General features: G+C 57.1%; 1 protein-coding gene across 1 annotated transcript; it reads left to right on the forward strand.

The window, feature by feature from the left end:
- Nucleotides 1-366: 366 nt before the first annotated feature.
- LMX1A (LIM homeobox transcription factor 1 alpha) lies at nucleotides 367-27,427 on the forward strand (the record flags this gene model as incomplete). The annotated part of the gene is made up of 8 exons (XM_082765492.1): nucleotides 367-442; nucleotides 947-1,133; nucleotides 23,265-23,497; nucleotides 25,975-26,144; nucleotides 26,246-26,323; nucleotides 26,402-26,471; nucleotides 26,576-26,746; nucleotides 27,267-27,427. The coding sequence occupies 8 exons, from the start codon at nucleotides 367-369 to the stop codon at nucleotides 27,425-27,427; spliced, it is 1,146 nt and encodes a 381-aa protein (XP_082621618.1).
- Between the last annotated feature and the right edge of the window lie 45 nt (nucleotides 27,428-27,472).

Raw genomic sequence — 27,472 nt, forward strand, 5'->3', positions numbered from 1 at the left:
GAGGAAAAGGAGGAGGAGGAAGGGGGCAGCAGGCGGCAGGGCCCCCCTTCTTAGAGCCGCTGGTTGAGGATCAGGGGGTTCCCCCCCGAGGGCTCCTCTTCCTCGGGCTCCCCGGGGGAGGAAGGCTCCGCCCGGGTCGCCGCAGGTAAGCGGCCGAGCCCCTTTCCCCCCCCCCCCCCCCCCAAAAGCAGCAGCCCCCCGACGGCTGCCCCGCATCCTCCCGGGGGCGGCGGCTGGACGAGGTGGGGGGGGACCGGGGATAACGGGGCTCGGGGTGCCCCGGGGAGCCGCTGCCGGGGGCTGAGCGCTGCGTGGCGGGGCTGTGTCGGCAGGCGGGCCACCCCCCGGCCGGCCCGGCTCCCCAAAATGCTGGACGGGCTGAAGATGGAGGAGACTTTGCAGAGCGCCCTGGAGCCCAACGCCCCCTTCCCCTCGCTGCTGGGTAAGTCGGGGAACCCCCCCCCCCCGCTTCTTGGCCCCGCCGGGATGGTGATGATGATGATGATGATGATGGGGAAGGGGGGGGGTCCGCTAGGGGAGCAGCCCCCGCTTCGTTCCGCGCTCGCCCCAAAGCCTTTCCCCGCGGCCCCCCCGAGCCCCTCCCGACCCCGAGGCTTCCCCCCCGCCTCTCCCGGCGGTGAATTCCCCTCGTTTCTTCTCCCTTCGTTTTCACGCCGCTCCCCGGCACCGCCACCTCCGCCAGCCGCATCCATCCCGACAGGAACGAAATCGGGGCCCGCGGGTCCCCCCCGCGGCTCCCCCCGAGCACGGGGGTCCCCCGGGACCGGGAGCAGCTCCCGGTACCCCCCCTCACCCATAGGGACCCCCCCGACCCCCCTGCCCTGCCTTCCCCTGATGCCCATCCCCGGGGGTGGCGGCGGCAGGGGCTTTCCCCAGCCTTCCCCCCCCCGGACCAACGCTGCCCCCCCCGGCTCCTTCCCCGCAGGCAGGGCCGTGCCCCCCCGCTCGGTGTGCGAGGGGTGCCAGCGGGTCATTTCGGACCGGTTCCTGCTGCGCCTCAACGACAGCCTGTGGCACGAGCAGTGCGTGCAGTGCACGTCGTGCAAGGAGCCCCTGCACACCACCTGCTTCTACCGCGACAAGAAGCTCTACTGCAAGCTGGACTACGAGAAGTGAGTGCTCCCCCCCCTCCCTCCCACCCCCAGCCCCGACACCCCAAATATTTGGTCCTCCCCACCGCCGAAAGCGCGGGGTGCTCGGGGACCCCCTTGGCTGCTCCCAGCCCCGCTCCCTCCGTCCCCGCCGTGTCGGCATCTCCAGTTTTGCTTCTCCTTCGCGGCCCCCCCCCTCCTCGGTTTTCCCATTTTTTTGAGGTGTTTCGTTGCCTTTGGGAATTTAGGAGCCTTTTGTCGGGAGACCAGGAATTCGCAGGCAAAGGGAAAATCATTTCCCAACGTCCCCCGGCTTTATTTTCCTACCGAGCATCTGCCGGGGGAACGCCGTGTCCTGCCCGAGCCCCGTCCCACATGCAGCAATTTCCCTAATCCCCCCCAGCAGGGCGATGCGATCGCTCCCACACCCGTGTGGGGAAACTGAGGCACGGCGCGGGGGGGACCCCGCTGGGGCTGGGGCTGGGGCTGGGGCTGGGGCTCTCCCTGTGTGCGGGGCTGCGGGGGAGCAGGGAATGGGGTGGAGGTGCCCTTCAGAAAGCGCGGAGCTGATTTGTGCCTGCGGGAGGGAGATGATCGGAATTTAAGGAAAAAAAAAAAGTGAATTTAAAAATCTTTATTTTAAAGAAAAACCTCCCCAGTGGGGACGGGGAGAAGGCTGCTGAGCCTTCCTGTTCCTGCAGCTGATTTTTTTTTTTAATTTTTTTTTTTGTGTGTCCTGCTCTTGCTGGCTGAGCTATTCCCTGCTCCCCGTGGGGAGCTGCTGGGGGCCCCCTCAGAGCCCCCCACGTCCACGCCGTGGGGCTGGGGGCTCCTTTCCCTGCAAAACTCACGCCTGGGCCCGTGCGCAGCCGGGAGAGGCCGCGGTGTCCTCCACGTCCCCCCGCGTCCCCTTGCTGGATCCGTAGCGTTCGCGGTGCCTCCAGGCTGGCTGTTTCTTGGGGAGGGTGAAGATTGGGGCTGGATCCTTCAGGATGGTGATGGCACGGTGATTTCAGCACTGGGGTTTTACTCCCAGGGGGGCTTTTGGTGGAGGAAGCCCCCGTCGGCTGCATCCTCGCCTCCGGCCCTTGGCGTGCCGGCGAGAGCACCGGGGCCAGCCCTGCTCGGCGCCTTCTTCGAGTTCCCTTTAAGTCCCGTATTGTGGGGCTGAGTTTAATCACTATGGATACAAGGAAAATTGAAAGCAGAATTTGTGCGTGCGACCTTGTTTTCGAATGTTTACAAAAGAGCGGAAGAATTAGCTGCCGCTGGAGTGGAAGGGGGAGATCCACGGCACAGTACGGCTTTTTTAATTTTTTTTCGGCAAAAATTTGCCGAGTTTGGGTGCGCAGCTTGTCAGTCCGTAGAAATTCAGCTACCGGTTCTCATAGCTTTCCAATACAATTTAATGTGCGTTTTCTGCTTTACCAGTACCTCTGTTTGGAGCACGTGGAGCTGTTCCCATTAGGGGGAAAGGGGGAAAATAATGCTGCTAAAATGCCTTTCCCGCTCACGGCACGCACGGGTTTTGCTGCCTGCGTGTCCGAACGCTGGGAGCTCCAACACAAAATATTCCTCCTGTGTCTCTCGGCCACAAAATAAATGCTTTCTCGCTGTGCGCCTTGCCTGACAGAGCACCCGGTGCCATCGGGACAGATGAGAATGATTGCAAAAAGGAAAAAAAGAAGTCATGAATATTTGCGAGCTCGGGCGGTGCACAGCTTGGTCTGGGTGTTCCCAGGTTTGGTAACTTCTGCCTGGGCTCTGCGGCAGAGCCTTCCCCGGGGGGTGAGGATTTCAGCCCTGAAGGTGAGGTGACCACGACGGTATCGTCACCACCTTCCCTGGGGTTGGGGACATCAAGGACGTGGAGCAAAGCCCATGTGGAGCACTGTTCCCTTCTGGCTTTATTGAGATTTACCGTGACTGTAATTAATAATAATTTTAAAAAAGGAAAAAAAATATATTTTTTTGTCCAAATTGCCCCTTCTCTCCTGGCTGGGCTCTCCCAAGTCCCGTAGCACCATGCCCGTGCTCTGGTGCTGATGGAGAGGACGAGGTTTTGGAAAACCCCTGGGAATTGCTGCTGGTGCGTCGTGGCAGCGATCGATGCTCTGTGCGCCGAGTGTCCCGCGGGCTGGAAATTCATGTGAAACCAGTGCCGAGGATCCTTCCGAGTGACGCGTAGTGGTTTGTTTTATTTTTAATTAAAAGAAGGGATTGCTCTTCCGGATGGCGGCTGCTGGGGGGTTTTTTACCAAGGAGGAATTGGTGCAGTGTTTTCTGTCGTGTGTCCTCGCTCCCCGCCTGAGCTCTGGTGGTAACGAGGCTGCCGAGGGTTAACGACAGAGCACGAGGCGGCCGGGTTGTGCCTTTGGTTATAAATACATCCGTGAAAAGTGTTACGGGGCGGCTTTAAGCAAGCGGCTGACTTGCTGGGCCATAGAAATTGATGAATCATTTATTAAAACAGATGTTTTGCATTTCTTTATCTTTCGTGAAGAGGTCGGGGACCTGCGGAGGGATGGATTAAAGAGCGGGGATGCTGGGCCAGGGCTCAGCAGCGCCTTGGGGCATTTCCCGAGGAGCTGGGGTGGCCGTGGGGGAAGGTGGGGGCTGGTGGCCAGTGTCCCCAATGCCCCCCAGGCTGGGCAGAGCCATTTTGGGGGGCTCCTCGACCTGCACCCCCGGGACAGTGCGGATTTGGGGCAGAGGACGTTTGTTACGGAACATCCCAAACCCCGGCCCTTGTCCAAACCTGGATGGGTGACGAGGTCCAGGCTTCGCTTTGGCTGACCCCAGGGTGTCAGAGTGACCCAGGGGGTGGGAGGGAGGTTTGGGGGGGGGGACAGCGTGGAGCCTGGCCATGAGCAGGGAAAGGAGGCCATAGAGCTGGGAGGAGAGGGGCTTCCCAAATCCATTCCCCGTCCGTCGGATTTACAATGGCCCAGCAAAGCCATGGGGAGGACCCAGCACCATGGGGCGATGCCGGAGGCGAGGGTGGGCTCTGGAAAACCCCCCGGGGGGCTGCGAGCAGCGGCGTGGCCGTGACGGGGGGCGCAGCTGGGGAGCGCGGCGCCGGCGTGCCTGCTTGGCACGTCCCCAACCGCGGCGGGCGGGAGCAGATGGCCAGCACGCCTCGGAGCAGGCTGGCATGCGGGCGCCCACAGCAGCCCCACGTCGCTGCCGTCGCCGTGCCGGGGCTCCCCGGGCCGGGGAGGCAGTTGTGTGATGCTGGGGGAGGCAGTTGTGTGACACCGGGGCTGTCGGAGAGCCGCTTGACAGCTCCGTGTGCCGCTGCCAGCTCCTGCGTCGCCGTCTTGAAGTTTGGGAGGTGAAGGTCCGGAAACCACCCGAGTTGTCACGCGGGTGCAAAGCGAGCTTCTTCCACGTGCACGAAGGGAAATGCCTGTGAATAAGCCTTTAAAGATGGGTTTGGAAAATCACACCTGGTATTTTTGTCTGGGAAGGGGCCGTGGGGCTGGGATGCCGCAGCTGGGTGCGCACGAGGGTGCCGGTGTTGAATGCTTAAGGCAGGCTGGTCCTGCTGCCTGGACCTGGGACCCTCCAGGGACCCTGCTGGCTGTGAACAGCCTTTTGCCCTCTCTTGGCTGGGTGAAATGGGAATTTCATGCCTCTGGTGGCAGAGAAGAGGGCTCTGGAGATGACAGTGCAGACGTGGGTTTCCCCCTGGCCAGCCTCTCCCTTCCCCTCTGCACTCTTCTGACCCTTCCCATCCTTCCTCCCTGCTCGCCATCCCCTCCGGCCTTTTCTCCTGTAGCAATCCCCTCTCTGAATTCAGCCCCGTCCCCACGAGGAGAACGGCTTTGGTGCCTGTAATTAGATTCGTGCCTTACAATTAACATTTCACCTAACGGCCTGGGAGGGAGCGGCAGCCTTGTGTGCGATGGAGCCGAGGCTTCTCATGGCCGAGCCCGGCAGCTCACGGCCTTGGCACCTCCCTGGGGTGGCCAGAACTGGTGGAATTTTTTCCAATTTTCACCATTTTTGGCTTTGGATTCAGCATTTCCCCACTTGTACTGAATACCGAGGGAGGTGTTCGAGACACCCCCAGTCCAGAGGATGCCTGAGGAAGAGGAGGTGGAAAGGGGAGATGAGCATGGGGATTTTTCTCCTGGAGGTGCTCGATGAGCTCTGCTTTGTCTCGGGCTCGTGCCCTTGCAGACACAGCCACGGGGTGCAGGCACCAGCACGGGGACGGAGGGCTCTGCCTGCGGCTTAAGAGAACAGCACCTCCGTAACAGGCGTGACCAACTGCTTTACAGCAGGCAGAGAATGGTTGTATTTCCGCAGGGAGGAACACTGCGGCTGACCCCAGATCCGTATATATTTTTTGTGAATGTGTTTTCGTGAGAAATCTGATTTTCTGTGTATCCACAACTGATTTTAGGAGAGCTCCCTGAAATCACAAGTGTCGCACAGATGCATGTGAAGGTCTATACCCACACTGCAAGCCCAGCTTTATTTATTGGTGTTTCTAACCTGGAAGCAAACTGCCAGGTCCCGCCTGGACAGAGCCAAACCAGGGCTTCTCAGACATCTTCTACTGGAATTTCATTAATATTATTATTATTTTTTTTTTTTGCTTGGTTCTTGTGAACAAAATTCTAATTTCTCTCGTTTGCCAGTGGTCTTTTAGCTGCCCCACCGTTCATAGGCTGTTAACTTGAAAATGTTTTTTTCCTCCCCAAAAGGCCAGATTTTTCAGGAGGGGTGCGTGCATAGCGGGGTGAAGTCGTGTCACGTTCGATGCGAGCCGTCAGTGTCCTGAGCACGCCGTGTGCCTGCACCTGCCTCCTCTCAGCGGAGGCTCAGCCTTTCCTACCCCTCCAGGCATGATTCTGCTGCTGGGCTCCATCCAGGCTGGGCTCAGCTACAAAGGGCCATGGTAGTACGTAGGAAAACGCTGACCCTCAGCTTTTTTGCCCATCAAACAGAGCTGGAAATACAAATATACCCAACGAGGGCTCAATCACCATCACAAGTGCTTTGAGCATCTTGCCTGGGAGCCTTGCTTGGGCATTAATTCTCAGCCCCTCTCCAGATTTCCCTATTTTTTTGTCGTGTTTGCCTTTGTGTCTTCCACCTTTGACCAGAGGGGTTGTGCTGCAGGGGCGATGGCTTCTCCTGGGCTCCGTGGGCAGGGTTGAGGCGAGGGGACCGTGGGGACAGCCCAAACACAGCCTGATGCTGACGTTTAGGGCAGGGCAGAGCAGGCTGGTGGAGGCGTCCTTGGCTGGCCGTGGTGCTCTGCAAGCCCATCGCGGCCCGGCGCTGATCCTGCACCGTCTCCTGCTATCCCTTCCCCTCTCCTTCCTTCGTGGGCTCCTTTTTGCCAAGAGCAGCTCCTGGGGAGATCTTTCTGTCCTTGACAGCGGAACAAATCCCTTTTCACGCGACCATCGCTCCTCTGCCCATTGTCCTCCTCCCGGCCTCCGCCTCCGCCGCCACCGTGCAAAATCCCTCCCCGGTGCTCCTGGGGAACGACCGCCGCCACCTCCCGGCCCCAAAAAACCCCTCTGGGCAAGGCTGCCGGAGCCTGCCCCGCAAGGGAGCTCGAAAAGCACGCCAAGAGGCAATGCTGCCTTGCGGAGGAGACCTTTATTGGGTTGTCACTCATCTCCTCGGGGCCTGCAGCCTCTCCTCGGGCTGGTGCTGCGGAGATCCTTGGATAAACCTGGACTCTGTGCACTGTGAGGGCTCCTGGTCCCTGCCCCGGTCTGGAGACACCCCACTCTGTGCTGATTTCTCGCTGCGGAGTATTGCCCAAGGCAGCCGAGCAGCAAGAGGGAGGCTGGAGCTTTGTCTGTGTTATTGAAAGCTCAGGGAAGCGGCTGGTGTGAAGAATTTGGAGCGGGGAGAGAAGCGGGGTGAGGGACCCGAAGGCAGCTCTGAGACGCAGCGGGTTTTTATTAGAAAGAAGTGAGGTTGTTATTTCTTCCCCCCTAACCCCACCACCCAGAAAGCACGGGGATGCTCTGATTGCCAGCGTTTCTGCTCGCACACACGGGCTCTGTTCAGTGTGAGCTCCTGCAGAGCAGTGCCTTGGGTATGCAAACCACCAGTAACCTCTGCAGTGACGTGTCCAAACAGAATGGGGGAAAAACACATGGAAAAGGGACTGCGTTCGCAGCCCTGTCCACAGCGATGGCTTTGACCCCTTTGGATGACCAGACTCAGGGATGTTGATGGAGGTGTTGGGCTCGATGACCTGGATGTTTGTCAAGATGCAACCCCAAAACTCTTGCCCATTGATTTTGGTGTTGAGCCCCTTTTTCCCCTGAAATGCAACCATGAACCCGTCTGTCCTTGTGGCTGGGGCACCTGTGGCCTCCGTTGGGGTGGGATGGCTCAGGCTCGTGTGCCTCTGGTTTTGCTCGTGGCCAGCTGGGTTGGCCATGAAGTGCAGTACTGAATTATGTATGGCTCAGCATCTCCGCTGCCGGGCAGGGCGCCGGAGTGGTATCGAGCAACATCCTTTAAACAGCGATGTTAGGAAAGCTATTAAGCGTTGTTTGAGTCTTCTTGATGCCTGCTCGGGTGGACGTTGCTCCTTCCTTCTGCATCCGTAATTACAACGGGCTGGCCCTCGGCGGACCGGCTTAAAAGTTTAATGAGGCTTAAAGTCTTGGAGCCTGAGCTCCCGAGTCCGAGCTCGCTTCAGCTCTGCCCTGAGGAAGGTTAACCAGGATGTTAACCAGAAGGGAGGAGAGGCTTCCTGCACGCCTCGCCTTCAGGAAATAAAAACCCACGCTGGGGGGAGGTTGGGCTGCGGGGATGGGTTCGGAGAAAGAAATGGGAGGGGAGGTCCGAGATGGGAAAATTTGGGTTAAGCAGGGCTGGAGCGAGGATGGTGGAAGCGTGATGCTGTGATGCTGGGGAGCAGATGGGGATGCAGCTAGCTTCGTGGGACCGTTTTGTGATGGCCACAAAAAGACGGGTGTCCCCCACCCTCACCTGGGCACGGGGACTCGATGTGCCCCCAGCACATCACGCCACGAGCCTGGCTGCTCTGCCAGGATGGCCCAGCCCCTTCCTCCGGAGAAAGCGCGACTCCTCTGCCAGCAATGCCTTTTCATATTACTTCCAACTGCGGAACAAAAATCCCAGGAACTCCCTGAATCTTTGGCTTTTACATTCAACATCCCCCCGCCCAAGCTGATTTATTTTCGCCTCTCTCAGGCACTCCTGCCTCCAGACACCGACCCCGCTCCTTCCTTCCCCATCGCGGTGCCCGCAGAGCATCGGTCCCAGCCTGGGCTTGGGGGGAGCGACCCCTCGCTTTGCCTCCAGCTCCATCCCTGGGGAAAAGGGATTTGATTTGGGCTCGTTGTGGGTGAAAGGTGCTAACGAAATGAGAACCGAGCCCACGCCTTCCCCTCCGGTTGCCTTCACACTGGAAAAGCGCAGCCGAAGTCAGCCTCCGGCACATCCCGCTGAGAGCTGCGTGGTTTTTCCTTTTCCACGTGGATTAGTGGTTCAAGAGCGGGGATTTTCAAACTGACAAGCCCTTGGCAGAGCAATAATTACAGGATTTTTGTGCTTTGCGTTTCCTAAGTCGTTCTAAATGGCTTTATCCCTCGGGGCACTTTTTATTTTTTATTTTTTTTTAATGTGTCCACAAAAGTGTGTGCGCGTGTGTGGAAACGTGCGTTTCTTCAACATCCTTGAAAATATGTGAGATGTTTGGGGAGATCGCTCGATTTGCAGCTCTAAGGGTTTGGTTTTGTGCTTTTTTTTTTTTTTTTTTTTTTTTTTTGCGTGCGTTCGTTTAACTGCGTCCAATCCACCGAAGTTTCTTGGACGGCGATGCTTCAGAAACCGGAGATGGAGGGAGATAGATGTGGTCATTTCTCGACCATCCCAGGAATGTGGGTTTTCGCCTCAGCGGTGGATTCCCAGGGGTTTTTACCCCGCTCCTTTCTGCAGGAGGTGGTTTCTGGGCCCAGTGAAGCCGCTTTCCCCCGTCAGCATCCATTATCTGCGTGCGCCGAGCTGCTTCCCCTGCCTCCCTTGCTGCACGCACATGGGTTTGGTGTGGTGTAAGGGGAGCAGGATGGGACCCTTAAAAGCAGCCTGGCCCTGCCGTGCCTTTATTAAGCAAGGGGAGCCTCTGGTGGGAGGGAGGGGGTGGCATTTGGAGTAATTGGATGTGCCTGGTGTGTAGGGGGTGATGCTGGCATCCCACAGATGGGGCAGGCCACGGAGGGACACGGTCCTGGGTGGGCAGGGGGGACCCACCTGTCCCATCTCTCCTTGCCCCTGCTCTAATTTCTCAGGGGAAAAGATTTTTTTTTATTATTATTTTTTTATCCTCATCTTCCCCCATCCAGACACTGCGAATCCCACTAAAACTTCAGACTGGAGCAGGGATTACGTGCTCGGGTTTCAGCCCTTGTCTGCGAGCGGTGTAAACTTTCGGCCGGCGCTCGAGTGACATTTTGTGGGAGATAGGAGAGTATTAAGTGTTGGGCCCTGCAGATAAAAATAGCTGACGACGTTTTCTGGCTTCTCGCGCCTGGCCTGGCCCCGGCCCCGTCGCCTCCACGCTGGCGTTCCCGACCTGCTCTTTTCTTAGCGCCGGGGGCACCTATGGTCACGGCCATGCTCCTTTGCTCCCACGAGCATCACCGACGGCGTGGATGGAGCAGGGCTGGAAATAAAACACCAGGAGCAGAACATCCTGGGGCTGGAAGCAAACCCTGCCCGTCCTGCTTATCAGGAGCCTGCCCCAAACAAGCGCAGCATCCCCCAGGTGCCCCAAATTACCCCAAAAAAGAGTGCAGGAGCTCTGCTGAGTGCAGGAGCCCCCGGCCATGCACACGTGTCTGTCCGTCTGTTTTCCCCGTTGCTGCGTTTCGGAGCTGATGTTTTCATCCTGAGCTTATTGCCAGGGCTGGCTCGGGGCCCTGCAGCAGCACGGGCAGCGCTGAGTCCTCGCGCTCCAAAAACCGGGGCTGGGGCTGGCCAGAAGGGAAGGGGAGGAGGAAGAGGAGGAGGAGGAGGGAGCGGCAGGGTCTGGCTTGCTGCTGGGGGATGCTCTCCCACCCCACCTGCCCCCTGCCCTCCCCAGGCTCTGCTTGGCTGCTCTGCTCCCCTCCAAAAATGGCCAGCACCGAGTGTTTCTTACAGCTTGGGAAGTCCCAAATGGACAGAGCTGCCCATTTCAGACACCCCAATTCCAGGTGCTTGCTCTTCTGATGCCCACCAGCACCCTACTCTCCCCAGGGAGCTCTTCGGAGCTCTTCGATGCAGCTCATTAACTGTAGGAGTATTCAAACACCTTCCTCAAACCAGTGGTGGCATTTGGGATCAGCACCTTTTCTTTCCACCCACCGTGGTGGGAACGATCCCCACGCGTGCTGCCGGCCGTCGGTGGCAGTGTGTGTCCCAGCAGGAAGGGGGGACGAGGTCCCAGTGCCCTGACGTGGTGGTGCTTGGCTGCTCGCGGGGGTGGGCGAGCGCTGAACCCCCGCCAGGAATTCCTCCCGTGGGATCGGGAGCGCTGCCGGGTGTTAAATTCGTCCCCGCCGCGTGTCAGCTCCGAGCGGAGCCCGTCGTTTTTTGGGACGTATCATATGATGTGTCAGCTTCAAGGTCAGAGGGAGCTCAGGCCCGGGGGTGCTTCCCCACCTCGTTTTGGGATCAAGGATTCAGAAACCAGGGCTCTTTTGTGCCCCCATGCGCCAGCAACGTGCTGGTCCCAAATCTGGAGACCTCTACCCTTAAACTAGGACACGTGCACCTGATGCAGCTGCATTGGGAGCATCTCCACAGATAATATTCCGGCTCAGTGCTTCAAAACACCTCATGCTGAGGGCTTCAGGACTTCTCCCTAAATCCAGGGGAGCTGAGTGGGGTTTGCTGGTCCTTGTCTCGCTGCTGCTGCTTGGCCTGCAGCAGGAGGGCACGGCCACCCCCCGGGAAGAGGCGCTCCCTATCAATAAATAACTGGTCCAGGCTGTACAGAGCAATTACGAGGGGCCCTTTGGACGGCTCGTTAAATAAGAATTAGCGGGGGTTTAAAATATTAATGGGCGATTGGCCCTCGCCGGTTCTCTTGTTACACAAACGTTTCGTCTGTAACTCGGAGCCAGGTCGGGGATGTGCTGAGAGATGCTCGGGCTGCGCACGGGGGCTAACGCGGTGCTCGCTCCTGCCAGAAAATAATAGAAGCCAGGGGCTGGAGAGGGCCGGGGAGGGAAGGATTAGGGAGAGGATGTGCACGGGTCGGGCTGCAGCTGCTGGGAGTCTCGAGCGGAGGGTACGCCTGGAAATCATTGCTGCTGCTGGCTGCAATGGGGCCGGCGTGGAAAGGGAGCTCGTGTCCTAAAAGCTGGGCGGCTCGGCAGCCGGAGGGTGGCTTTAGAGGGTTTTCCATCCAGGGAGATGGCTGCGTGGTTGGGAAGGAGGAAGAAACGCTGGGAAGATGCCTCTGCCTCCTGTACTGCAGCTGCATGGTGTGAGTAGAGGATGCTGGGCTCTGGGGATGGTTTTTTTGGGGTGAGCAGGTGATGCTGGGCTCCAGGGATGGAGTTTTTGGGGTGAGCAGGTGATGCTGGTGTCTGGGGATGGGGTTTTCCAGCTTTCTGCAGGATGCCTGGTCCCTGGCGTAGGAGAAGCTGGAGGATGCTCAGGTTTCACAGCCTGAATTTTTGGTGTTATTCGTGCTGTTTCCTGAACTCCGCTCTTTAAGTGGCTGGGGAAGCCAGAGTCCCACCCTCCCGGGTTAGCAGGTGCCTGGAGATTCCCCAGCACCTCCCAGCATTGGGATTTAACCTTGCAGATCCCACTCCCGTGGAAGATGTCTGCTGAGCTTGAGCAAACAGAGGAGAGTTTTCACAGCCTGATTTATAAGCAATAAAGGCGAAGAACCCCAAGAAGAAACCAGGTCCATAACCCGCCTGGCTCCTGCCCTGCGTCCTCAGCCAAACTCTGGCCTGTTCTGGAGGACCACAGCAGCATCTGAATTCCCCAAGGAGAGTCAGGACTTGATGGCACTGGCCCAGGAGAAGCACGTTGCTTTTGTGGCAACTATTAATCGCTTCCTGAATTTAAAAAGCACAAATGAAGTGGCTTGCCAGGGAGTGAGTTACCCGGCGCATAAATGCTGGGCCATTAATGCACCGCTGACCCTGAGGATGATGTGAGGACCAGAAGGGCTGTCAAAGAATTTACCAGAAACCGTTTCAAGGGAGGCCGTGTTGTAAATCCTTAAGTGATGGGATGGGGGGAATTAGGCTAGATAATAGTTTGCAGAAACCGGGCGCGATTCCCCACTGAGGACCCCGAGCCCATTAGAAGCGCGGCGCGGTGAGGCCCCAGCAACCCAGGAGGGATTTTACAGCCTGGAAAATGAGATTATTGGGGCAGCTTCTGGGGCTGGTTCCACACAGGAAGGAGCAGCAGGAACAGGGCTTGGTGCTGCCTTCATGTCCCCAGTCATGGTGGCATCTGGGGACCTTGTGGTCCCCCTGTGGGTGTCTGCGCCAAGCTCGCCCAGCTCAAGGAGCAGCTTCAGGAGGACTTTTGGCAGTGATGGTAAGGCAGGTGGCATCCTACCTCGCTCCCAGCACTGCAGCTCCTTCTCTGCACTCCTCCTAAAGCCCTGCGGGTCTCCAGGAGGCCTCAGCACCTCCTCGCCACCTCCCCAGCCCACAGACGGGGCAGCCAAGCTATTTCGCGGGGAGGTGTGGGCGCGTGGGGCTGTTTGCTGCCTCCCTTCACCTCTCATCCACTTGCCGCTTTGCTGCTGTTTGCTGGGGCTCCCCCCAGCCCGGAGGGATGGGGAAGAAGCTGTAGCTAACGCTAGGAGCATTGCAGAGCCGTGGCTTTGGACGGCAAATTTGCTTTTAGCATCGCGCACCGCGTTCTCCACCGGCGTTTGGAGACGCTGCCTGCCTCCAAGAGCCAGCGAGCTCGGCAAACAACGTTCAGCCTCTCTCATCTGAAAGGGCAGGCACAGGGAAGAAAAAAAAAGAAAAAAAAAAAGGAAAAAAAAAATGTTTCACCCGCGGCAGAAAGTATTTCCCGAATCCAATATCTATGCAATGAGAGGTGCCGCGGTGGGAATTGCACAGCCTTTAATGGGGCAGCGCTTACAGGGGGAGAAGTCGGGCTGCCTCCAGCCCTAATAATCGTCTTGCTGCCTGCCTGGGGCGAGGCGCTGGTGCTTGAAAGATCAAATCTAGCGGCTGGTATTTGGATGCCCTGGGAGGATGCGGCTGGAGGTTTGTCCGTGGGGCAGGCGGGAAGGGCTGCCCTGCAAAAATCAGGTGGAGATCTCGCTGCGGAGCTGAGATTGCTGTGGAGAGCATCCTGCAGCCGGATTGCGGGGTCTGGCTTCACCCAGCACCACCAGATTTCCTGCAGAGGTCTTCACCCGAGGTCTCAGCCTCACCCTTTTGCCAGTGAGAAGCTCTCCAGATCCTCCTGTTGGTGTGGAGGTGGAGGTGGGAGGTGTCTCGTGACGGTCACGGGATGGAGAGGCTGCTTTGTGCCAGGTGGCAGGGCTGAGCTCCCTGCTTTCTGCCCCTTGCAAAGTGGCTTGGAGGAGCCTTTCTGTGCTGTGGGGTGCAAGTCTTTGCCTTGCCTGCCCCAGGAGGTGTCAGCTCAGGTGTTCAGCAGGTCGCAGGGGACATCAGTAGGCTTCAGTGGCAACAGGGAGGCTCCTGCAGGGGGTGATTGCTGCAGTGCCCTGATCACAGGCTCTGTGTTGCTTCGATCCAGGCTCTGTGCTCAGGTGGTTTTCCTCCTGGTGCATACCTCAGGCAGGCTCAGGCTTCCTGCTGGCAAATTTTGGGGGCCCCCAACCAGCCCGTACCATGCTGCGCTGTGGCTAGGAGATGGGGGGACAAATATCCTGGCCAGGTGAAATCCCAGCCCCGTGAATGTGAAGGGCCTCATCCTCGCCACCCGCAGCCCTGGAGAAGCCAAGGGCAAGTTTTGGGGTCTCGGGGTCCCATCAGCTCCGGTGCTGTTTTTATCTGGCGTTTTCCACGTCTTTACTTGGTGGAGGAGGAGGAGGAGGATGAAGGGTCCCCCCGGCCGTGGGCAGGGAGGAGGAGAGCCTCACGCCCCGGCCATTTCTGGACGAGTAGGTCATCTGGGCGTGGGAGGGGGGCCGGTGTCCAAGGCAGCCCAGAGAGGCCGAGCTCCGGGTGTACGAGCGATTTGGGGGAAAGTGAGAAGGGATTTCTTACGAGAGAGGAATGCGAGTTCCCTCCTTCGCATATGTCTCCCGTTCTTCCAGTTTGCAACAAAAGTCATCCCATTGCCCAAGAGCTGGCAGCGAGGACGGCCCGGGAACAGCCCACAAATCACTGCAGAGCATCTCCCTCCTCCCTTCCTGCCTCTGGCTCCTCGTGCATCAGGAACCACTTTAATCCCCGTTTGGGTGATAAAACTCCTGCCCCGTCCTGGTGCTGGGCTGCTGCATGGCCACGCGCCTCCCGAATTTGTATTATAACACCAGTGGGACAGATGGAGCTTCCCTTGACTTGGTGGTGCTGTCAGACCTCCAAGTGGCCTGGGGCAGGGCTGGGGCACTGGGACACCGGTGTCACAGCAGGGGACACAGTGACAAGGCTGGTGTGAGCGTCTCGAGTCAGGATTTAGCCGGGCTGGGATGCTCAGCCCACCCCTCCCGGCGAGCGCACCCGGTGTCGCTCATCCTTCGTTGTTTTTTGATCTCTCCAGAGTCCCCTTCAGCTCATTTTGCTCCCCCATCCTCTCCAGTTTATCGTCTCCTGCTAATGTTATTAACATGCAAATGAAGTCCCTAATTGCAATCGCCGATGAAGATGTCAGATAGGGCTGATGCTAACCCCGATCCCTCACGTTGCTCTTTTCCTCTGCGCCCTTCTCCCATCTTTACTCCTCGAGTAAAACCTCACCGAGACGCAGCTGTGTGTGGTTCTTGGCACCCCCAGGGCCAAGCTGGTGATGGTCTGTAATGCTGGTGTCACCAAGGGGCGGTCTGGGTGACCCCAAGAGCAGGTCTCACCCCAAGAGCAGGTTGACCCCACAGGCAGGACATGGGCACGGGGAGGTTCAGGAGCAGCACTCGCCACCATGCGCTCTGCCCTCCTGCTGCTCATGCATCTCCCCACGTGTCCTGCTATAAATAGGTGAGCAAAGAGCCAAATGGAGAAGCATCAGGGGCCAGCACAGTGCTTGCACGTGGGAGAGGTGGTCTTCATCCTGGCCAGCCTCCACTTCTGACCACCGAGCCCCCGGCCACCTCTCGGAGGTGCCACCAAGAAGCGGTGGCCGCCCCGAGGCCGCTGCATGACGTGGGAGGTGGCCCGGGGAGCTGCCATGTGGCTCTTGACCGATTGCGAGTAAATCAAGGGTCAGGAGCTTGACTGCTCGCCAAGAAACCCAAAGGGATGAAATACAGCCTCGGCGCTGCCTCTCCCAGCAAACAGCACGTGGGCTGAAATCCGCTGGGTGAATTTATGCGCTGCGAATTGTTCGCCCAGCTGTGGCGGAGGGCCGGCGGGACCCACGGGGAGCTGAGCACCATCTGTGGTGGGCATGCCGCTGGTGCTGACCTTCAGGGGGCTCGGGGATGGGGCTTGGGGGCCGGCGGTAGCGTGGTGCCGTCTCCTCGGGGATGTCACTGGTCAGAGGGGATGCGCTCGGTGCGCAGGAGGGGGGTTGGGGCTGCCCTACACGGACATGGTGGGTGCCAGGAGCTGTGCCCTCGCCCCCCGCCTTGGTGTCCCCCCTCCCGTGCCTTGGCCTCAGGCTGTGAATTTTGGCACGGGCAGGACAGATTTAGCAGTGTGCTCCCAACGCATGCGGCCGCCCCGGCACCTCCGCCTGCGCCGGCACGGCTCCTGTGGGATCAGCTTATGTGCAGGCAGACCCTAAAAGCGTAAAAAAAAAAAAAAAAAACACACACAAAAAAAAACACATATCTGCCAAATTTCAGGAGTGAGAATTTGGAAGGACAGGCAGGAGAAGTGTACCCATCCCCTGCTGCCCAAACCCACCCGCCTGTCACACGCCAGGCAAAAAAACAAAAACAAAAACAGTGCTAAAAGGAGTGTCTGAGTTCTGGGGGACTGTGGAGACCCCATGCTTGTCCCAAATTGATGTGTTTGGTGTTTCAGGGAAAGAAATGTTGTTTCTGATGCTCTGTTGGGTGAGTGGCTTTGGGGGTTAACAGATTTAACCTACCCAGACACGTTTGTTATTGCTGTTGGGGGCGTTTGTAATCTCTGTTGGTCGCAGTCATTAGGTTCCAGAGTGAATAGCAGCACGAGGTATTTCACACGTGTTTCAGGCCGGCTGTCACACATGGGGAGCCACAAAGGGACATCGTAGCATCAATTCAATGCCCTTCAGAGTTTTTGCTTTGTGACCAGAAGGACGGGCAACCTCCTTTTTGCTGGTGCCTTACAGAGGCTGTACCGAGGGGAAGGCGCTGCGGGGGGCTCGCATAGCCCTGACACTGCCCCTCTGCGGGCTCCTGGCTTGCTGGACGCATCCAGCACATCCCCACGGTGCGTTTTGGGGCCAGGAGAGCCTCCTCGAGCACGGCCGAAGGCGCCGAGCCGCCTCCGCGAGGGGCCAGCAGCTAATTGGTACAACCAATATTTGTTTTGCAAACGCGATTGGAAGGAGGGAGGGATTGCGAGAGCCAGAAATTCAATTGACCTGTAAAAAACAGATACTGTGTAAAGGGAATCCTTTCCCTGCCAAGCAAATATTTAGAAAGGAGAAGCAATAAAATGAATAAGCAACAAAGTAATATCCTGCCTCGCCGGCCGCCGGAGGCTGCTGGGAAGGGCTGCGATAACCCAGAGCAAACGAGAGGCAGGAACCTGTTTCCTAGAGAAAGCGTGTTTGCTTTTGCAGCCTAACGTAATTATTTAATTATACTACATAAATATATATAAAGTATATAAATATATACAATTACAGGTTGTACATTATTAAATATTGTGTGGGGTGTTATGAAGCAAGTAAAGGAAGGGAATTGATTTGACGGGGAAGCCCCTTCAGGTTGGTTTGGAGCCCCCCGAGCACCTTCCCCCCACGATGGGCACTGACTCCTCTGGTTGGTATCAGGGTCTGGGGCTGCTTCTCGCTCTCTGGCATCGCTGAGAGCCTTTATTTTGGCATTTATGGCTGCTGAGGCCAGCCTGAAATGCAGCTGCTTTTCAGAAATCACCAAGATTTGGATTTGCATGGGGGTACTATTGAATTTTTGAGAGGCTGGTGGCTGAAAACAGACTGTCCCTGCTCCCTGGCTTCTCCAAACCAAGGAGCAAAAAGCTCCAAGGTAGAAAGTGAATTGTAACCACTCAGTACTGCAATTTTCCTGGGGTTTTATCCTGTTTAGCACAGGGCTGTGCTCCTCCAGGATGCTCAGCGCCTCTGGGGAGGTGATGCCCAGACGGGGCAGGGCTGCCCAGCCCAAACCACAAAACTGCTCTGGCTTCTGGCACACGGGGTGTGATTTGGGAGTGGGTTGCTGCAGGGTCTCTGCCCCTGCCCTGCTCTCCCTGCAGGATGTGAGCGAAGGATTTGTTTTTCTTGCGAGCATCCCCGCAGGAGAGGGCTGCAACACGAGATCGGCGGAGTGGGGGGGGGAGAAAAGATGGCTTAAATTTAATGTCTCTTCAGATGGATATTTCCATTCATTCCAGAGCATATTCCTCTGGCATTTCCAGCCTGCTCGTTTAGCCGGGCAGTCACCAAACTGCGCCGAACCACATGTTACAGTGCTCTCTAGTGCACGCAGCTATGAATGAAGGATGCCTCTTCGGAGACACCTTGATGTGCGCTGCAGCTTCGGCCCCGCAGCTGCCTCGCTGGCCTCACCACAACAGCTGCTTTCCATTGAAAAAATGTCAGAAAAACAAAAAAAAAAAACAGCCCCAACACCACCGCAACAACACGCGCGGGCGATGTTCGTGCAAAACACTTTTGCAAATGCAAGATGCAAAACCAGCACGTGGAAATGCAAGATATAGCCACGCCGGGAGGCTGATAACAGTTTGCCGAGCCGGTCCGAAGCAGCTGGCCTCTATTTTGGGCTTAGCTGAATCTGTTTAGATTTCATCCAGCCGAGCGGTTTTTACAGCCGCCGGAGCGTTGGGAAGCGCCCGGCAGCGCAACAGGATATTGGCTGCCCGCGAGCGCGCGCTTGCCCCTAAAATCCCCGTGAATTTTAAGTGCCTTTCTTTTTTTTTTTCCTCATTTTCTTTTTTTTTTTTTTTTTTTTTTTTTTATTAACCTTCCCTTTGAAATTCTGAACAGAAAATAGAAAGCTTTTCTTTCCTTTTTTTTTTTTTTTTAATTATTTTTTTCTCCCATTTTTTTTTTCTCCCATTTTTTTTCTCCCATTTTTTTCTGTTTTCGTTTTTTATTACGGGAGTTTTGTGAAAGATGCAGAGAAAAGAAAAAAAAAAGAAAGAAAGATGTAGGAAATGTGGTGTGATGCAGGGGGGCACAGCCTAACCCAAAAGGGATTGGAAACGGCTCCTTCCCCCACGGTGGCACAGCATGCCGAAAAAGCAGCGGGGGTGTAAAAAATCCCCATGGGGCAGGAAAACAAGCTCTCAGGGGGGTCAGACAGAATTTCTATTTCTTGGAAAGCAGAAAAAAATATAAATAAAAATAAAAGAGTTTTGAAATAATCACATTTTAGTCTGCAAAATGAGTGGCACGAGCAGCACCGGTCACCCTGCCCCGCTTACAAAGCCGGCCGAAAGCGGCTGCTGGTGGCAGTGGCGCATCCTCCCGCTTGTGGTGACTTTGCTTTTCCATCATTTGCCTCCCCATTAATCTCGGTACAAACAAAGGCTCTGAAGAGACAAGCTGAAAAGCTCCTGGGGGTACGTTTAAATCAGTCCTTTCTAATAATGTCTGTCGACCTCTCCGTGGAAGCGCTGCTCCCCTAGGAAAGGACACGGAGCCGCGGCAGTGTGCTGAAATATGGTGGGGTGTAATTAATTCTGACCTCTGGCTCCCGCTCGCTCCTTCTCAATATTAAATTTGACTAGTGATATTGTGGTTTTTCAATTATGCTTGTTTTCTTGGGGGCATGGAGGGGAGGGGGCTGGAAACTCAGCTCGGTGGGCGGCCGTGCTGCAGAGCCGCCGTGATGTGGGCTGGTGGGGGCAACGTCCCTGGATCGTGTCCATTGGGATGATTTTGGGTTTGGGCACCGAGCTGTGTGTCCCCCTGCTCCCCGTGTCCCTCCTGCCTGCAAAACCAATGGATTGAGTTGTTTGATGGGGCCGGCACCCTGCGTGATGCTGCAGGCTATTATGGAGGAGGGGTCCCCAGAAATCAGCATTGCGTGGCAGAAACTTGGGGGTGGGTTTGCCAAAGGCTTTGGCTTTTTGGGATCCTCATCCCCAGCTGCATGACGGCCGGGCTGCACCCGGGGGGCTCGTGGGAATGCCCAGGGGCAGCATTGCCACCGCAGCCCCATTGCTACATCCCCTCGTAGCATCAGAGGCTGCATCCCACCAGCAGAAAGGAGAGGAGCTGAAGCCAGGGGTGCGGGGGGAGGGAGGAGAAGGGAAATTAAACCAAAAAAAAAAAAAAAGGGAAACGGCACTTGCTGCAAAGCGAGCGAATTCTCCAATAAACCCGAATCTGCTGAGAATACATTTTACAAACATGCAGCTAAGTTGGCCGCTTTTGTTTGGGCGTTTGTTAAGCATTAACTAAAGAATGCCATGGTCCAGCCTGCTCGGTGTGAAATCTAATTCTCCCCCTTTCTGGAGCCATGGCATGGAGTGCTCAATTTTTTTCTCTCTGTAGGACTGCAGCCTTCTGGTACTCCGGCCAAAAACCACTCATATTTTAGCAAGCTTAGCCCGGGCGCCGTTGCCAGGCAGTAAAGCGAACACTTGTCTGCCTCAGGGGGAGGGAGCCAGGAGACGGGGAAGGGTCAGGGGACAGCCCGGGGACGTCCCCAACGTGGCACGGGGAGCTGGGGTGTGTGGGGAGAAGGCACAAGGGATGGGGTGGGTGAGCAACACCGCTGCTCCCCTGACACCCCTTGGTTTGGGGACCAAAACTGGTCCCGGTGCGCCCAGGTGGCACCAGGACAGCAGCTATGTCCCAGCCCAGCCCCGGGGGCTGGATGCGTGGTTGACAGCGACTGGCATTTTTCCATGTCCCCTGTCCTGCTGTCCCCCATTCCGACGGGTGACAGTGAGTGAGAAGGCGACCGGGTGCCAAGACATCTCAATTTGGCGGCACCGAGCCCCGCCACCGACATCCCCCTGTGTCTCTCACACGGAGCAGGGCCACTGGCTTGTCCCACTGTCCCCACGCACCCGTCCCCTCTTGGAGGAGCTGGGATGGGTGAACGTGTCATTGTGCCTGCTGGGGAGGCTTCCCCTGCCCTAGGGATGGCCCTTGGGGCAGGAGATGGCCGGGGATGGCAGCGCAGAAGCTGCAAGGAGCATCCAGGGAGAAGCAAACCCATCCGTGGAGCAGCCTGGCAAGCGCTGGGACTCCAATATCTCCACTTCAGGAAGAGCCACGGCGAAAGAAACCTCCACAGCGTTTGGGATTTGTCCATCAGTATTTAATATCACCATCCCTGACCCCCGCCACCCCCCGGGGGGGCTCCGTGGGCCCCGTTTGTATGCGGCGCACGCAGGCGGCCGGGAGACAGACAGCAGCCGGGAAGCGCCCGTCAATCACGGCCCCTTTCATTGTGTCACCTCGGCATAAAGGCAGAAAGAGGGGGAGGCAGGCGCTCCCCGGCCCCGTTCCCTGCTCCGACAGCCCCATGGGAAAGCACCCGACAGGGATGGGGAGCACCTGGGCTGGGGATGTGGGATGCACGAGGCGGGATGCACGATGCGCTGCCCCACGGGTGGCTCTGGCCACGTGTCGAAGCCGCCGGCTTTCGGTGATGCTGCGAGGATGGGGAAGCCAGAAGCAGAAGACCGAGATGTTTTTCTCCGGGAATAGGAAATGAAAAGTTGGATTTTGTCTCAGAAGAAGAGGGGGTGCCTTTAATGTCATCTCGCTCTCTTGGGGGTCTTCAGGCAGAAAGGTTTCGATTCTGGAAATGGCAAAATATTTCCTTTCAATATTTTCTTGAAACACACCGCCACCACCTTTCTGTTTCAAAACTGGAGACTGTCATTTCAAAAAGGACCTTTTTCATTTCTATTTTTTTTTAATTCAGATTTTAATACAGATTAATCAATAGAGGAATGAGAACGCTCAGAAAATCAGAAACAAAGGATCACGTGCAGTGATAAAAAACGCTTACACCACCACACCTTTGTTCCAACTCTCCCTAAGTTAAATATTTTTCAAAATTTACAAATTCTCACTGCCAATATTTTGCTGAGGCTTTTACCAAGCTACCACTGTTCCTAAAGTGGGAGCACTTTGGGAACCGTCCTTTATCCAGGGCCCTAAGCACAGCCTTAAGTGTCCAGTATCAGGCAGCCATCTACCCAAACCTCACGCCTTCCTGTTTTGCAGCGTGCTGAACACTTTGAGCTCAGACAAATCCCCTCTTCAGTGGGTGCTGATGTGCCTAATTGGCATGGCTTTGTTGCTTTCTAATCGGCGCACTGAAAACAGATATTTGGGGCACATTCATTCGCAAAGATTAGACAGCACTAACTGAATAGCTCATCGGTGGTTTATGACTGAAAACACTCAGCAGTCCCACCAGGTAGGGCTTAAACTTTATTTAAGCAGGATGAGAACGCGTTGCCCCCTGCCTACAAATTGCCTCCACTCTGCCACGAAGGAGATGTAATGAAATACATAGCAGAAATGCGCGGCGCTGACACAGCCCACGTTCCTCCGGGCTGCAAGAAGAGGAGCGGACCCGGGGTGAAGGATGAAGCCGATGCATTTTGGGACTCTTGGGGGATGCCTCCAGGGCACAAAGATACGAGCATGCCTCGCTCTGCCTCCTGCCTCCATGTTTTATGTGCTATCAAGCTCATAAAAACGTCAATATATAAAGCTTTTTATTTTTTTTCCCCCTTTTTCGGGTGGTTTTGCTGTGAAGCTGTTGCGTACATCTGTTCCTCTCCTTATTGCAACAGGGCTGACTCAGCACTTTGCATTTCCTATGTCTTTTTTTTTATTTTTTTGGTAACCGTCCCAAAAAATCAGGGTTGAAAATGTTGTGCTCGGAGGCTCTGGGCAGGCAGGTCCATGCCCTGGGATAACTCAGGGGTGAGGGAACCGGGCAGAGAACACCGAGCATTGCTTGAATTATTTAACCAGAGCTTGGTGCCTTTTTTTTTTTTTTTCATTAAAAACAATAAAATACTTCAGCTATGGACTGCAGGCCTGAAGAACTTCAGCAAAGCAGCACTGTGAGCTGCCTGGGCAGGTCCCCCCGGGCGAGGCACCCGATGGGGACCAGGGGGTGACCGGGGCAGGGAGCGGCACTGGGACCCGGGGATGCTCGCAGATAACCCCCGCAGGATGTGCGCTGACTTCTGCCTCCTCTTTCTGGGCCAAAGTCATTAAGGCAGGGGAATAATAATGTCCAGTTCCCACAGATATTTAGGACGAGGCTGGGTAAACAGCGAATTTTTTTTTCTTTATGGGATCCAGGCCAAAAGCACGGATATTGGGGGTGGTGAAGACGTTCAGCTTTGGTACCTCCAAAAATCAATACTGGGGGAAATATCCCAAGCAGGTTTGGCACCAGGTCCTTCTAAGCCTTCTCAAGCCAGCATTATTATTATGATATTATTGTTATTCTAGACCTCCTGTAGGTGGTGTGTCCCACGTCCCATGCTGGTAGCCGGTCTCTTGGTTTTGATGCCTGCTTGCTTTCTACCCGGAGCATCCGATCATTGGGGTCTTCACCCTTTGGCTGCATTTGTGGTTCACCAAAAATGCCAGCATTGACCCAAACCAGCATCCCTCATTGGCACAGGGCGAGCCTGCAGCCCACTCCTGGTCACCGTGGGGAGCCAGCACCACCCTGTGCCTCCCCTCGGCACATCCAAAGCACGGCAGCCGCGACAAATTCCCCCCATGCCAATGCCCCCCAGCCCCACCACGGGTCTCCGGGGTGCCCCAACACCATACCACGCCCCGGCTGCAGCTGTGGCACCTCGGGGCATCCCAGCGGGGTCTCCCCTTGATTTCCCCATGCAGGTTGTTCGCGGTGAAGTGCGCCGGGTGCCTGGAGACCATTGCGCCCAGTGAGCTGGTGATGCGCGCCCAGAAGAGCGTCTACCACCTGCGCTGCTTCTGCTGCTGCGTCTGCGAGCGGCGCCTGCAGAAGGGCGACGAGTTCGTGCTGAAGGAAGGGCAGCTGCTCTGTAAGGGCGACTACGAGAAGGAGCGGGAGCTGCTGAGCTTGGTGAGCCCGGCTCTGTCGGATTCTGGTAAGGGGGCCGCCCGCGCCCGGCGCAGCATCGCCCCGACCCGCTGCTCCTGCTCCAGGGTCCCGTGGTGGGAAGGGAAAGGCAGACCCAGAACTGGGACACTGCGGGGATAGGGAAGGGGGTGGCATCCCTGGGGTGTCACCTTCGGGGGGGTATTTCTGGTTGTTAATGAGGGCAGGTTGCCCAGAGCATCAGATCAGCGCTTAAATCCAAATGTGCAGCCGATGCAAATCTGAATAGTTCCCGGGAAGACAAATTTAGGAAGAAAAAACAGGAAAATGGGAAATGAGCTGTGAGCAGAAATCGCTGTCTTAATGATATCCCTGAAGATGGGGTTGGCACTTCCCAACTCACACTCTTCACCAAAAACAAACAATGTTGTAGGAAAATCTGCTTTGCAGAGGGAAGGCTTTACCTCTGAACGGGGAGGACAGGGATGGTTTCAGTGGGGGTGGAGCAGGAATTGCCCCAGGTCTTTAATATCATGATCCTCCACAGCCAGAACCTAGAAAAAAAATTAATAAATCCTTCCTCCAAATAGCAGCGATGGTAACAAAAAGTAAAAAGCAGCGGGGCTGCTGTGCTGGGAGCCCTGGGAAAGTGCGTCCGGGAGACGCAGTTCTGCCTTGTGGGAGATGCAAACCCTCCCAGTTAAAATAGGAACCAAGGAGGAAACATCACGCAGGAAAAGGATTGAATCGGCCTCTGGTCCCACAGCATTTTGGGTTTATTCCTACTGGGGGAAAAGGGCAGTTTGGGAAAGGTTGGGGAGTTTTTTCTCCCCAGCGACTCGTCGGCCCGCGGCCAGCCCCACTTCCAGCGCCTCTGGCCAAGCCGAGGGCTTTAATAGCAGAAATCCCCGGGGAAAAACGCATATTTCGGTGGAAGCTCCGGGCGGAGGGATGCAGAGGGAGTCACAGTGCAGGAGTCACAAGGGCAGCACAACCCCTTGGCTGGCGGGGAAACCAGCACAAAACCCCGGCACCCCTGGCCCAGGTGCGCATCCAGATCCACGGCTTTGCCCCCTGCACCCCATGTCCCCCAACATATCCGTGTGTCCCCGCTGGGGTGCCAGCCCCGGCTGCCCTCCACCAGCGATGTGAGCCTCCAGCCTCCCCCGAAGCCCCCCCCAGCCTCCCTCCCCCAGCCTCCACGCACACCAAAGGCCACTTTATGAGAAAGCGCCGATAAAAAGCCAGCCATATGTTGCCCGTAATCTCCCCAACCCTCGCTTCAATTACTGCCTCCCCCGAAACCCCCCCCTCCCGGCCCAGCCTAAGCAAACAAGCCCCTCTGAAAGAGGACCCCGGTTTCCAATTAAAAGCGTCCTAACGTTTCTCCTCTCCCTAAATCCTCCCAGGCGAGGAATGTCCTGGCCCCGCTGTGGCCGCGCTGGCCCCCCCGTGCCGGCGGGTCGGGCTGGGGGCACGCACAAAGTCCCCCGCCCCGGCCCCTTCCCGGGTGACGTCAGGGGCAGCCCCAGACAGTCATTAATTTCCCCCCCTCGTTCGGGTGAAGGCTTGAAAGGGAGAGTTAATTAAAAGTAATACCCCGCCAAATCCGGCTCCGCTTCTCCTTTGACACACGGAGGGATTTGGGGAGCAGGTGTTGGGGGGGATGGCGAGGAGAGGGGGGGGATGCTTGGAGTGGGTTTTTCCCCTTCCCAGAGCATGGTGGTGTGGTTTTGGGCATCATTTGCTTGATCTGGAGAGGCTCTGTCTCCCCCCAAATGAGCTCATCGCATCCTGGACTGGGGGGGATTTGGGTGGTCACCCCAAACCAGGGTGCAAAGGCGCCTCAGTGTCTCCAGCAGTGCATGCCTCTCCTCCTGATATTCATAAAATCTCATCCCCTTCACCAAAATTAACCTCGGCTCATGGCAGCCTGTGTCTGGCTCTGAAAAGGCTGCTGAAATCCCCACGATGCTGGGAGCTGTGCAGACGGCATGCCCACAGGAGCAGCATCCCTCCTCCCTGCTCCGGGGTAGCACCGCATGCCGAGCGGGTGTTTTTGGGGACACCTTGCTGTGTCACCATGGGGAGGGTGTCCCCAGCTCTCAGCCCAGCAGAGATCCCAGAAAACAGCCGTGACTGGAGAGCATCCCCGCTCCTCCGCAGGCAGTGCTGCCTCCTCCTGCTCCACATCCACCCTGTGCATCCTGGGGACACGGCAGCCCCGAAACGGGACCCAGACCAAGCTCAGCCTTGCAACCCGCAGTGTGTTGTGTGGCCTCAAACGCAGCTTCGGTAGCAATTACCAGACAGAGTGAGCTTTCTGGAAAGGGCTCTGAGTGGTTTACGGCTTGTGAGAGGGAAGGATGCGTGCCGGCCAGCCTGCACTGCACCCTCTGTGCCAGTGCAGCGAGCAAGGCCATCGCTGCGGCGGTGCCAAGGTGGGTGAGGAGGATAACGAGGAGGATAACAAGACCTGACTCTTGACTGACTCTCGATCCTTTTTTTTTTTTACCCCTCCCCAAGGCAAAAGTGATGATGAAGACAGCATCTGCAAACTGGGGCCGGCCTCAGGGAAGGGAGCCGAGGAGGGGAAGGACCACAAGCGACCCAAGCGGCCCCGCACCATCCTGACCACGCAGCAGCGGAGGGCATTCAAGGCATCCTTCGAGGTCTCCTCCAAGCCCTGCAGGAAGGTACGGGGTGGCCTGGAGGCTGGGCAAGGGCTCTGCCCCCTCCTCAAATCCCCCCCAAAGCCGTGTGAGGCCCGCTGAGATGCTGTCCTCCCTCCCTCTAGGTGCGGGAGACGCTGGCGGCCGAGACGGGGCTGAGCGTCCGCGTGGTGCAGGTCTGGTTCCAGAACCAGAGAGCAAAGGTGGGTGCAGGGGCCCCCTCCCGCCCCCTCCCGTGGCCGTGCTGCCACCCCCTGCTTTTTCCCCTTCTTCTCGCCCAGATGAAGAAGCTGGCCAGGAGGCAGCAGCAGCAGCAGCAGGACCAGCAAAACACACAGCGCCTGAGCTCAGGTACCCAGCTCTCTACATCCCTGCACCCCCAAAATGCCCTCTCCAGGCTTCTCAAGCCTCCCCCCCAAAAAAAGCCTCACTGGCAGCTCATTTTTATCTTCCAGCCCAGCCCAACGGTGGTGGCAGCGGGGGGCTGGAGGGGCTCATGAACCCCTACACCGCTCTGCCCCCCCCGCAGCAGCTCCTGGGCATGGAGCAGGGCGTCTACAGCTCCGACCCCTTTCGGCAAGGGCTCACCCCACCGCAGATGCCCGGAGACCACATGCACCCCTATGGTAAGGCTGCAGAAAGGGGCATGTCTGCAACCTCCCCGGGGCTTTTTTCTTGCCCTCTCTCTGTCAAAATGGGGGCTGCGTGATGGGGGTGCAGCAAGTTCTGGGCAGGCAGCAACCCCTGCTCCCCTAAATCCTTACACTGAAGAAGTGGGGGCACCAAGGTGGCCAGCACCATGAAAGCATCCCACTGATGGAGTTGGAGCCAAAGCCAAAGGTGTGGTGGGAAAATTAGGAGTGCCATTTCCTCCCTGGTGGTGTCACCTCGTCTTTGGTGGTGTCACCTCCTCCCTGGTGGTGCCACCACCTCTCCAATGGTGCCACCACCTCTCCAAAGGTGCCACCACCTCCCCAAAGGTGCCACCCCGTATGATTTACAGCTCCCTCTTCCCCGAGGTGTGCCAGCATCCCCAAACCATCTCAGTAGGCTCTTGGGGACATGGTGGAGGAGGAGATACGGTGCTCCAGGATCTGCAGCAGCACACAGCACCCCTCCAACACTGCTCCTTTCCTGCTTCCCCAGGTGCCGAGCCCCTCTTCCACGACATGGACAGCGACGATACCTCACTGAGCAACCTGGGCGACTGCTTCCTCGCCACGGCGGACGCGGGGCCGCTGCAGGCACGGGTGGGAAACCCCATCGACCACCTCTACTCCATGCAGAGCTCCTACTTCACTTCCTGAGCGCAGCGGAGCCCCGCGACGGGAGGCCGGCACGCGGCGTTTTGT

This window comes from Aythya marila, assembly GCF_965140915.1.
Source record: "Aythya marila genome assembly, chromosome: 8".
Taxonomy (NCBI): domain Eukaryota; kingdom Metazoa; phylum Chordata; class Aves; order Anseriformes; family Anatidae; genus Aythya; species Aythya marila.